The 13,097-nt window shown below is 43.3% G+C and overlaps 1 protein-coding gene across 1 annotated transcript; it reads right to left on the bottom strand.

Moving 5' to 3' along the window:
• Positions 1-374: 374 nt before the first annotated feature.
• On the bottom strand, positions 375-6,899 carry LOC109466777 (IgGFc-binding protein-like). Its single transcript, XM_019764604.1, has 10 exons — positions 6,790-6,899; positions 5,615-5,675; positions 4,636-4,808; positions 3,818-4,190; positions 3,322-3,530; positions 2,736-2,857; positions 2,332-2,482; positions 1,508-1,868; positions 981-1,130; positions 375-633 (listed from the first exon to the last, which is right to left on the bottom strand). The coding sequence occupies exons 2-10, from the start codon at positions 5,664-5,666 to the stop codon at positions 509-511; spliced, it is 1,716 nt and encodes a 571-aa protein (XP_019620163.1). The 5' UTR covers positions 5,667-5,675; positions 6,790-6,899; the 3' UTR covers positions 375-508.
• Positions 6,900-13,097: the final 6,198 nt, after the last annotated feature.

Raw genomic sequence — 13,097 nt, 5'->3', positions numbered from 1 at the left:
TAACATTTTCAATTGCCATGCGTTTTCCCCAGCAATATTTGTAGAAGGAGAACCGTCAATCTATCACTATAACTAGCTCTCTTAATTAATAATAAGACAGAATACCTTATGCATCCAATTGGATAGGGCACTCTATGCCATATTTTATGCGTGGCACGGCAATCAGATTTCATTTGAAGTACATTGACGATTGATTGAGACGAGCCCTTAGCAAAATATTGATACACATTTCTGATGATGAAATGTTGAGGGGGGGGGGAGGTTTCAAAGTTGAACAATCCTGTGTAAATATCAACATTCAAATTGCTCAGTTAAGACGCTAATTTATTATACGGCACTCATTAAAATGTTCAAAAGGAAGCAACAACAAAACGTACGATTTAGTATGTTTATTTATGTGTGTATTAGGTATTAGTATCAACAACTTCTGATTAGTTTATTCAACAGGTATTAGTCATAGATATGTGAGGTTCAAAGATGGAGTACTAGTATCTTGAACATGAGCCAATCAAGCCGCCAGGAGGCGCTTCTTCTGGAAGTGATACGTCATCGCCATGACGACGACCATGACCCCACCCACGACGACGACAGCAATGGCGGCCACGACGAACTCCTCACCCTCTGGCTCTCCAGCTATTCAGAGATAAAAAAAAATTACAGGCTTTAACAACAACTCTTGACCATATGTTGGCGGGGGGCGGGGGTTCGGCTAGTGTTCGGGAGACCAAATTCGTGAATGTGTGACAGGCCAGTACGTCGGCAGAATGTACTCCACCTGTGCAAAACCCTAATTTTTCGCGCTTTTCGTTGGATTTTTGGTCAACGTTGCATCAGAATTTTGCCTCTTGCAGACGACATCTTTTTAAACATAACATTTGGAAACTGTAGACGGGATGTTAACCTTATATGGGTGAATAGACCTTATATGAGAAGTTCTGCCGAAGTGCTATGCACAATACATCACTGGTTTCGCGCCTTACCGAAGTCCTCTGTCTCCTCGGCAGCCCTCCTGACGCGGTTGTCCCGGTTGTTCCCGCTGCTCAGGAGCGCGGTGACGACACAGTTGGACAGCTCCTGCTGCACACAGTCCTTGTAGTCGTCCTTGTCACTCTCACACGGAACTGGTGCCTCTGATAGAGTGGGTGAACATGACAACAGGTTTTCAGGCAGAAGGTTAGAAATGGGACAAGTTCATTCGACGTCGATGAAGGTTAGACATCCAAATGAAAAGATACTCCAAAAACTCCAGCATCTGGCTTGCCCAAATCATATACAGTTGCTTGAGTAACTACCAGACAAGGCTGCTAATTGACAAGCTACTGTCAGACATTTACTCAAGCAACTGGATATGATTGTGTAAAGTCATATCCAGTTGCTTGAGTTTAGGCCGAAAAGGAATGTGTTGTGCAAATTGTGCAGGCAAATTGGACCCTCAAATTGGTCCATTTTTTTCTATTCAATCCACATGCAAAGGAGTCGGGTGGAGAGAAGTAAAATTTTGTCTTACGTCCTGCCAGATCTTCGTCGATTGCTCCGTCTCCATCATCGTCCAGTCCGTTGGCCAGCTCCTCGTCAATCCGGCCGTCACAGTCGTTATCGATGACATCCCCGGGAACGGTGGCGGAGACCACGCAGGGCGCGGCGATCTGGGCCAGCCGGAGCCCGCCCGGGTAGCCGTACGACTCGGGGCTGGTGAAGCCGTACACGGAGATGCCGAAGGTGACGATGGGGGAGGTGTGGACCAGGGTGTGGGTGCCATCGGAGATGTCGATGCGGGTCCCAGACAAGGTGGTACCGGGAATGGCCGTCCAGGTGACGCTAGCGTCGGGGGGGTTGCCGTTCAGACGCAATCCGGCCTTCTCAGAATCCTAGAACCGATCGTCGATCAATCAATAATTAATCAATAATGCACATGCCTATCTGTATATGTTTGTGTAGACGTCCACAAGACAGACCTTGTGGCAGCCATTCCAAGGAGCTTGCAATAAGTTTCTTGCCAACATCGAAGAAAAGTGGTAGATGCTACTTGAAACGAGATCTGACAGTTTTCAAGCTCTATCAGGATGCTTGAGCAGCAGTTTTGTTATCGACGTGTGAGTGCTAAACATGAACACATCTGAACAGAATTGGTGCCTCACGAACATGTAAATGAAACTCATTAGTGCATATCAGGCATCTAATTTGCCTCATATGCATTAGTGAGACTTTGATTAAACCCTTTAAGCCCGCAAAAACATGATCGGCAAAATATGAACATGCGCCCAAATGATACCATACACAGTCTTCTTCATCGCATCTAGCGGACATGGTACCAAGACTATCATTACATACCTGTATCACGATGTTCATGTGGTGAGTCATTTGGTCAGGATTGGATATCAGCGGAGTGGTGGCGAATGTGTAGTCGGCGGCGAACTGCTGCAGGGGCGGGATCATCAGCATGAAGGGGTCGGTCCCCGTGCCGTCGGCGTCGCCGGTCTTACTGCATTTTTGGAGAAGGGAAAAATAAAATACACCTTTACTTTCTTTCCCAGTTTGCTCAGTGCCATTTTTTTGTTGGACCAAAAGTTTTAACTCTAAACAATTCTGACAACTGTCAAAATTATAGGAAGGATGGCATTTAGCTACAGAATCCGTCCAAAGAGATAGTTTCCTAAATTGAAAATGCACAAAACACAAAAAAAGGCGCAGAGAATCGCGTGTATGTAAAACATACCTGCGACGTAAAATCGTACCTGTATTGCATCAGGAGCACCGGTTCAGTTGTAACGACATGGAGGTACTCGTCCGAATCGCCACCAAACTCCCAGTGATCACCGGCGTTCAGAGTGTGGGTGGTCTTGCCTGTGACGTCGACCTGAACGACAAAGACAGATATCTGGCAGTTTAAATGTGCAACAATGGACTTGAAACAAACTACTTCAGCATTACCACATGAAAAGGATGGATAGAATTTAGAGGCTGAGTATTCCAACCACAGCATTGCTTAGATTTACGTTAGGTCATGTTGATTTCATTATATGGATGACATCCTCTGGAAACCAAAAAATTGATGCGAAAATAAATACTCTGGGAACAACACTAGTATCGGGCCGTTAGCCGGTTTCCTTCGGTAGCCAAGACCTCTATCTAAATTGTCGCTACGGGGGAGTTGAGTTGGCCGGACCTTCCAACCAACCCACGAATGTTTTAAACATTTTTGAAACATTCGGCTGGGTTAGCTGTTTTTTTCGACCTCGACGAACACCAGCCAACCATGCAGATTTTGCGCCCACCTACTCCTATATACCATGGTTGGTTGGCGTGTGGCAGGGGCTTTACCTGTGTGTTGTCCCTAGCTGCAATGACCCTGAACATGTCCCCTGCTGTCCTCTTGGTGAGCGGCACGGTGACGAACTCCCTTCCCCAGGTGTCCACGGGTGGGATCATCTCCACGATGTGGTCTCCTGTTCCAGTCTGGCCGTTACCAACGACGACGAAGAGATTTCCACTCAGGACAGCGACGTTCTTGTCGGAGGTGATCTTCGAACCTGCAGGACGTGGTAACATGCAGAGCTCGAAATACTTTTCTATGCATACCCGCACTGGTGCAAGTAACATTAAAAATTACCTGCACACCAGACAAATTTTACCTGCACCATTCAGACTTTAAAAAGTATGGATCAAAGTATGCATATGGATAAACCATAGCAATTATGTCATGTATGCTTCGTAGGTGGTAACGGTGAATGCAGGAAATAAAAATCCACATAGACCCCTCTCTTGGTTGGCCCTTCCTTACAACCACACCCACCCACACACACACCATTCCACTAACCTGTCAAGTCGGCATCACTCTGTACTTGCAGAGTCTGCAGACGGTCCAGAGTGACGGTGATGGTCTGTCCGGCCGTGTACGCTGTCCCGCCAAACGTCACGTCCTGCTTCGGCACGATGTTGACGGTCGTCCCGTCGCTGACGCCGACGATACCGAACTGTGACGGCTGGTTGGAGCTCGGGGTGTAGCAGGAGACGAAGTACTCGGTCCCCAGCACGTCGGTGGGGAGGGCCAGGTAGGCGTCAGAAGACGCCTGTTCTGCGAAGACGCCGTAAACTACGATCTCGTCGGTGGCAGTTACGAGGATACCGGTGTTCTGTTTGTCGCTCCCGCGAAGTTCCACGCCAGTACGTGGCAGATTGATGGTGTTAACCTGGAGCAGTAGACATCAGAGAGCGAGTCAGGATCACTGCATTGAAATCTGAACGGCTCAACAAGTATTTGGTAAACAATGAAGCACTAGTTAGTCTGCCATGCCAGTCAGTCTAACCAGTCAGCCTAACCCTAATTCTGACCCTAACCCTGACCCTAACCCTACCCTAACCCTAACCCTGACCATAACCTTAACCTTAACCCTAACCCTACCATTAACCCTTATTAAGAAAGACATGGATAAATGGACAAATATGGACAAATAAAAGAAGACAAACCAAGTTCGGCTGACGAACACCAGCCGACCCAGCCGATTTTATGCCGACCATCATGTTTCGCGGCGTTCGGCTAGTGTTCGGGAGGCCAAATTCTGGAATGTGTGACAGGGGATTTATACAGACTCCCAATAACGTTCTATTAAACATGCATGGCCTATGAGGACTCACCTCCCCGAATTTGATGTCAAAGGTTTGCTGGAAACCCGCGGAAGGGACCTCCACAGTGACTGTGGCGGGGGTCTGGGTAGTTCCCGCCACCAGCAGCCTGGGTTCGTTCAGGTCACGCTGCATGTTCTCCGTGAACGTCAGGATAAACTCTGTACCCTTGTTGTCACGGGCACCTGACAGTTTATAGAAAAATCAAACACATTCTGTTTGAACAAGACTATTTCTTGAGAGGGGTGAAGGAAGCCATATACATCAGGGCCCATCAACCTTCATTGAACCGCGACGGGGGCCGACATCGTCTACCGGATACCTTTGACCCAGTGTTGACGTCACACTTCAAAGAAGCCACGTGACAAGCTTCACTGGGTCAGTCTATTGAGGAAGACCAGAGTGACTGGTCGAAAGCTCTAGGTGAGAGAATTCTTTGTGTTGGATCAAAAGTTTTAACTTTAAACATGTAACTACCAACACAGATGAACTTTCATGATAACATTCTGTTTATGTTTATTAGGGAACTCCGTTACAAATATAATATTAGGCCATGCTGATTTGATTATATGGATGACATCCTATATGGATGAACCCCAAAACTGATGCAAGCGTGCGAATAAAAAAAAAGGTTCTTAAGAAAGCTGCCTTCATTATGAAATCTATGTGATCATGAAGGTTGAACAAATGGTATGGAAAATTCATTTCCTATTTCTTCACAATTTCGTCTTTTCCTAAAGTTTGGAATTAATTTTGTCATTCTACGACATAACCAAAACCTTTATTAGTTACTCATGAATATGATTGTGAAAGCTATGAAAACCTATTATAGTACAGAGGTCAGAGGACGCTGTTCATATACGACCACGTACCAAGTTTGTGTTGTTGATTTGATTGGTTAAATTGGTTAAAGCACCCAAAGAAGCAATTAAATATTTTCCGTTCCGTATCGGAAGAAATATCATGAAGCATCAATGTTAAAACAGCTCACCTTGGCCTGCTACGACCAGCATCAGAAAAGCAAGTACAGAAATGGCCCTCATCTTGCGCCTCTGGAATTTAAAAAACAAACAACTGATGTTGGATTGACTTTACTTTAGCCGTAACCCATTCATCAACAACTATGACATCCACATCATCTAACATGCAACAACGTCACCGACAACACTCTATGTTCAACCATCCTCAGGGGTATTAAACCCCTCATTGTCGTTTGTCAACAACTGTAAAATATTTGATGTGGTTTTCAACTTTATTTTGCAGACAGGACGTTTTGTTTGATTTAGTTGATTGACTTTGATTTGTACACCAGCTCATTATGTACCTTTGTCATTTCTTATTATTATTATTACTTTGTTTTATTGTTTCCTTTTATGTGTGAGGACAGGGCTGAGATAAGTTTTATAACTTTTTGCCCAATCCTCGAAAAATAAATGTGAATAAACATCTAACATGCAGTCTTAATCTCATTGCCGTCTATGTGTTTACGTTTAGGCCACGATGACGACAGTGGATGTGATATAAGATCAATATTAATGTTGTCTTGCAAACACTTGTGTTCGTATGTTGACTCAGCCCGTATGATACGGTTGTCAAGGGTTCACTGGCATGCCTAAACTGTACGTACGTCTTAGATTTTGGGACATGAACTGCGTCATCATAAGTACAATTTACAATATTCACATCAGACGAATATTTCAAGCCACAAGATACAAATATGGTAAAATAAAAGTACCCCAAAGTAGTTTGGGTACCCAAACGAGCATCATTTTGCAACCTCAGGGGTTGCAGATGCCGGAGAATCAAAGTTCATGCACAGAAGTCATGCTTTACTGATTTGTTTGATTTCGCCATTTGCCTTGCCGTTACCACTCCCTGTCACAGAAACTTTACCAACTTTCAGTAATGTGTAGAACAGAAACTTTACCAACTTTCAGTAATGTGTAGAACAGCTAACTATTGACATTGTATCAGTGAATAGCTTGGTCAGGTTGGTAAGTTCAGTCACTGAATAAAGAGACTCTTTTTACACAACGAAGTGTTTTGCTCTGCCGACGTTTCAGTGACCGTCTGGCACCTTCCTCAACCTTCTGACTGGTTCACAGTCTCAGCACAGGCGTCGCGTTCCTCAAAGCGGCATTGACATTGTAGCAGAAGTTTACTCACCTAGGAATTGGCCTAACGGCGCGCAAGGAAAAAATCACTGAGTGGCACCCCGCTATACTTGTGAGCACAGTCGGTACTACCAGTCTCATGCAACGTTGGGCAACAGGCTCCTCCCCTTTGTTTGCGTTTGCGGTAGACATTGACCTGTTTGCCGATGACTCTTGGTGATGTATCTAGATCTTAAAAGTTCGTTGTTCTGTTGTTGAGGTATTTGGCAACATTTAGAAGAATATACCGTCTCTTCAGCTACAAAACGTCAAGGTGCTTCACATTATAGAATATACGTTTTCTAAGGTCTTTGCATTTTTTTGATACACTTCAGCATTAGGTAGAAAATGGCCACAATGGCCAATGTGACACCAGGTCTACACATGAGGAAGTAAACTAAATCGTTTGTCAGTATTTTGGAAAAGATTTTAAAAAGTAAAGATCACAAACGCTTCAGGTTATCTAAATCATTCACCCACTTGAATGATTTTGATATCATGAAATATTATGCGGTCATCTAACAACGGTTACCATTTTACGTAAGCATCAACAGCGATCGAGGGCGTTTCGTAATGAATATCATAACTGTACAACATTTTCAATCGTCATTTTTGCATTTTTTCCCCTGCAATATTTGTAGAAGAAGATCCGTCAATTTATCACTATATCTAGTTGCCTTAATTAATAATTAGAAACAATATCCTATGCATCCTATTGCCAATGGATAGAGCAGTCTATGCCGTACTCTGTGCGTGGCACAACAATCAGATTTCATTTAAAGTAGATTGACGATTGATTGAAACGAGCCCTTAGCAAAATATTGATACACATTTCTGATGCTGAAATGTTGGTGGTGGGGGGGGGGTAGGTTTCAAAGTTGAACAACCCTTGGTAAATATCAACATTCCTATGTGCAATGATGTGCGCAGTTTACATGCTTCCAACATCAACATTCTCACATTTTTTGTCTAAAATCTATTGCCTGATGATGTTGACTGCAATTCTTTGTTGCACATCGGTATAAACGTTATTCTGTGGCAAGGAAAAGGAGTTCTTAGTGATCTCTGGGGGCCTGCAAGGGGGGGTCCCGACAACGCTCTACGCTGAATTCGGAAACGATTACGCTCTCGATTACGCTTTACGATAAATTGCAAGTGGCTACAACGCTTTACGTAGAATTAAAACGGCGAATACGCTCTACGCAAAATACGCCGAGCGGTCCGTCTACGCTCTACGTAGAATTACAACGATCAATTACGCTCTGCGGAAAAGGGCTTGCGGGCCCCCATCTCTCTCTCTATCGCCACTCGTGGGCACGTGAGCTGAACCCAAAGATCATCCAAATACTCTCCTCACCGCGTGCGATGTGCAAAGAAAAATCGATCAGGGGTCAAGCAAAGCTGACAAACTTTCCTGACCCGCCGTGTGACACCCCCGCGCAAAAAGATAAGCTACGTGTACGTACGTACACTCCCTGACAATGTAGGAATTACACGGGGTCCAAATCTGGGGGCCCGCAAGCTCTTTTCCGTAGAGCGTAATCGGCCGTTTTAATTCTACGTAGAGCGTACATGTGTAGACGGACCGCTCTTATTCAACGTAGAGCGTAATTGGCGCACTTTGCGTAAAGCGTATTCGCCGTTTTAATTCTACGTAATGCGTTGTGGCCACTTGGAATTTATCGTAAAGCGTAATCAAGAGGTTTCCGAATTCAGCGTAGAGCGTTGTCGGGACCCCCCCCCCTTTGAACCTTACACCCACACGCGTACACGTCGTTCTAGGCTATAAAAATGCAGCCTGAAGTCCCTGTGTCACACATCCGCGAATTTCGCCTCCCGAACACAAGCCGAACGCCCGGCATCCATAGTTGGGAGTAGGTCGGCGCAAGGTCGGTTGGTGTTCGGCGAGGTCGGCTACTGTTCGGCTGCGCCAGCTCAATGTTTAAAAATGCGCAAAAGGGAACCTAACCTGGAAGCTGGTGTGTTATGCCGAAGAGCGGTTATACCGTCTATACAGATACGGAAGCTGGTGTGTTACGCCGAAGGGCAGTTATACCGGCTATACAGAAGCTGGTGTGTTACGCCGAAGGGCGGTTATACCGGCTATACAGAAGCTGGTGTGTTACGCCGAAGGGTGGTTATACCGGCTATACAGAAGCTGGTGTGTTACGCCGAAGGGCGGTTATACCGGCTATACAGATACAGAAGCTGGTGTGTTACGCCGAAGGGCGGTTATACCAGCTATACAGATACAGATAACAACTGTTAAGAAGCACCAGAACTCTCAGAAAATAACCGATGAAGGCAATGGAAAATTGTCATTTCCTAACCTTAATATTTTTCCGTCATCATCAGTAACCTTGATGCCACATGAATGAAAAGACAAGAAGCTGGATGTTATGAATTATATATTTTCAAAGAATCACAGTTCATAAGTTCACAACATATACAAATTATAACATACCAAGTCTGATTTACTTTACTTTTAGCGTCTCTTGACAGAGCTGACAATAAATTTCAAAATAAAGATAAGCAACTCAACCATAAAAATATCAGTAGCTTGATTATATATCCAAAATATACAAATAAAGAAACAAAAATTTAAGTTCTTTCACATAAAACAATAGAATATAAAATTCTTCATTGAATTCTTACACAATCTGGATTAATTTATGGTAAATATCAGCAGCATTAAGCATTAGAATGTCAGTATTCCCTCATAGAGGCTAATGACACATACATGTGCATAGTACATAATCATCAGGTCTGTATATTATGTCATAATTCTAGTTATATCATACCCGGGCCGCGATAACGTTCGATAACGGGTTCCGGACCGGGCCGTACTTTACGGTACGGCCCGGTCTGGAACCCGTTATCGAACGCTTCCATGGCTTCCATAAAACGGTTGGAACGCGTTTCGCCCTAACCGCGTGTGCCCCTTTCGAAAATTCGAATACAGAATCCGGACGTTGGAATTGATGTTGTTGCATTTTAGCAACTTTTGGCTCATCATACATTGAAAGGCGTGTGTTCTTGGGTGGGTATGACATAAACAAAATACAACACGGGGTATTCCGCATCGCCCTCGGTCCCGGCCCTCCCGCGAGTCGGATTGCCCTCCGGCCTGCGGCCGTCGGGCGATCCGACCCGCGGTCGGGCCGATACCTCCGGCGATACGGAATACCCCGTGTTGTATTCTATATATATATCATTAGGAACCTACTATAGCTATTTCTCTCTATTTAACTTCAAATAGAGGCACATACATGTATAAATGATATGGGATCTAGTATGAATAACAGCTAAAAAGAAGTCTTCCTAATAACAAAAATGTGTCCCTGAATAATATCCATTGTTATGAATGTTTTCCTTTAGTTTTAGATGACCCTCGGTCGTTCATGAATACAGTCACATACATGTAACTGTTACATGCATTTCCTATGTTTAAAAATATAGCTCCACATTACAACCTGTCATACAGGTGATATGATCTTCAAAAAATCATTGGCCAGACATTTTAAAACTGTGCTCACAGAAAATCACCCCAGTGTTGTCAAACTTGTGTCTGTCAAGAAAAAAATAAACTTCTCATAAATTAACAAACAACAAAAAAGCAAACAAACAATATGCAGTGCAACATAATCTGTACAAACAGAGCTTGACAAAATTATATTTTTTACCAAAGTATTGTTAATATTCCATTTAATTCTTTAATATCTATGAATGATCATGACTTTGAGCAAATAATCAATTTGTATTGAATAACTCACCTCCCATTGTTCCATTGTCAACATTGCCATACCTGAAAATAAAACAATCAAATCCACTTTAGAAAACCACACGTAGGAATGATAATGGACTGAAGCGAACACAAATATTTCAAAGTGTGCAAGAATCACCAAGATATACCTACGGTGGAGTTTTAAATCGCCAGTGAATTCGCAGAAAGTAGACGACCAGGACTGCACAGAGAGCGATGGCAGCTACTGAACCAACAAGACCTCCTGTACAAAACAAAAAGACACAAACTATCAGAGACTGTGTCTGTTAGTGTCATGAAGTAACAAAAAAAATCTTACAAAGCAACTGATGGAGTAGGATGAACCAGAATGGCAGTTTTTACGGATTATAAGAGGTGTACAATGTTACAGTTACCTGTAGTTCTTCTAGTTATTGTACATGTATGAATTCCACCAAATACTATTAGATTACAAAAATCAGTGCTTCTCTTCTTCATTTTATACTTTTATAATATTTTCTTCTCAGCTTGTGCACAGATTAGGGACACTTTTGTTGAAGCCTCATTTTTTGGGTCACTGTTCAGCTGGACACTTGATTAAACTCGCCAAAAATCTAGCTTCTAGTTATGTACATTGTATTATAACGTTAACTGTTATAATACATTACAAGAAGCTAGTTTTTGCTCTTGTCTAATTGGAGAAGACAGCAAAGGAGAGAGAGAGAGGAGATAGATGGAATCCGTTTTCTTAGGAAAACCTCAGAATAAATAATCTAGTCAAAGGACTCCAGTCTTACCAACAACAGCTCCCACATTGACACGAGGCTGCTGCTCTGTTTTATGCTGATTCTGGCTGGTGGAATCTGTAACAACACACAAAGAAACTTTAGACATATATACCAGTCTCCAGTTTAATTCCGGAATTCATGTAAAGTTTAATTCCGGACAAATTTGCATCATCTCAGCAGCCTTACATCTAGATAGGCTAATATAGGTAAAAATGATGTAAGAAAACATACAATATTTAGCAGCAATTGAGGACCCTAGGGGATTAACCCAATTCTGTAGAATTCTGCAGAGAGTTCTGGGAACTGGAGCCAGAATTATGCAGAATTGGGAATTAAACTGGAATTCCATAATTACCCCCAGTTATAATCCACTTTTTTACTCCATACACAGTAATATGTGCAAATCTTTATGATGAAATTATACCTTTATTAGCTGAGGTGGTCATCTTTGAAAACGAAGGGACCTTCTCAGTCTTCTTAGATGTATATTCAGGACCAGGAGACTGGGAGGGTGTCACTGGTAAAGATGTGGACAGTGGAGATGTTTTTGCAGCAGTGGTTCTTGTTGTTGGAACTGATGTGGCTGTTGTTGTTGTTGCTGCTGCTGTTGATGTAGTTGTAGTTGTTGGAGGTGGTGTTGTAGGTAATTTAGTTGTAGTTGGGGTGGTAACTGTGAGCAAAACATTGTGTTACACACGCGCGGAGACAGTCATTGAAATGTCGGCTCTTGCTACACAAGTGGTTGTGAATCTAAACTTTGATATTCAATCATTCACCGTTACCTGATGACACTATTCACGGACATAGCATATCTAGTTTTGCTTACATTACAAAATGTGTCCGTACTGGTATGATATTCATGTTTACCAAAGGAAAACATTGTTTTTGCTGTTTCATCTTCTTCTCCAAACAAATATTAAATAAGGTCAATGACCTGATCCAGACATCTGTCACCATGGTAACTAGTGTTGGGTTACATCATGTTACAATTTTGAAGCAGGAGGTATTTAGACTCCTGTCTGGTCATGTGTTTGAGTCAGAATTAACAGAGCAGACAATATGTGAAGGTATAAACATTATGAATTTGCTTTGCAAATGTTACCTTTCTAAATATAATGAAAATCCGTACCTGCTATACACGTTGGCACACTCCCCTCCCAACCATCAGAACCGCACGTAATCTGTGAGCTCCCAGACAGGATGTACCGATCATTGCAAGCAAAACGTGCCACGTAGTTATACTGCCACTCTGCTTGTGGGTCCACAATAAAGCCATTGGCTGGTGGGGTGGGATCTGGGCAAGTTGACGCTGCAAAGGTGCAAGTTGTCAGATTCGATGGGCAAAAAATGCAGTCATACTTTGAGAGAGTATCTAGATCTTTGATGCTGCTCACACAATGCAACAATAGGAACTAGACTGAGTAAAGAGACTCTTTTTACACAACCAAGTCTTCTCACTAGTAGAGCTTTCGACCAGTCAATATGGTCTTCTTCAGTAGACCAAGTGAGACGTCAACACTGGAAAACAAGCCCTATCGCTAATTCTAACCCTAACCAAGCCCTCACCCTAACCCTCACCCTAACCCTAGCCCTAACCCTAGCCCTAACCATAACCTTAAGGGGGCACACCCCAGTTTATTTGGGGCCTCTTTTCGAAGCTGCACACCCTCAAATCTAGCGACCGTCTCTGGCGTGGAATACTTCGGAAGGAGAATAACTGTATATGGGACGAAAGGGTATCTCTTCAGCTACAAGACAAGCTGAGTTTGGTTTCTTCAACCTTTTTAAGTT

This window comes from Branchiostoma belcheri, unplaced genomic scaffold (genome assembly GCF_001625305.1).
Source record: "Branchiostoma belcheri isolate BF01 breed outbred unplaced genomic scaffold, Haploidv18h27 scaffold17, whole genome shotgun sequence".
Taxonomy (NCBI): domain Eukaryota; kingdom Metazoa; phylum Chordata; class Leptocardii; order Amphioxiformes; family Branchiostomatidae; genus Branchiostoma; species Branchiostoma belcheri.
This window is presented reverse-complemented; position numbering and strand designations above follow the sequence as displayed.

Coding starts and splice junctions, on each gene's coding strand:
- LOC109466777 (XM_019764604.1), bottom strand. CDS start 5,666: ATGAGGGCCATTTCTGTACTTGCTTTTCTGATGCTGGTCGTAGCAGGC. Junction 3,531..3,817: donor GAGTGATGCCGACTTGACAG/GTTAGTGGAATG, acceptor CACGTCCTGCAG/GTTCGAAGATCACCTCCGAC. Junction 1,131..1,507: donor CGACGAAGATCTGGCAGGAC/GTAAGACAAAAT, acceptor CCACTCTATCAG/AGGCACCAGTTCCGTGTGAG.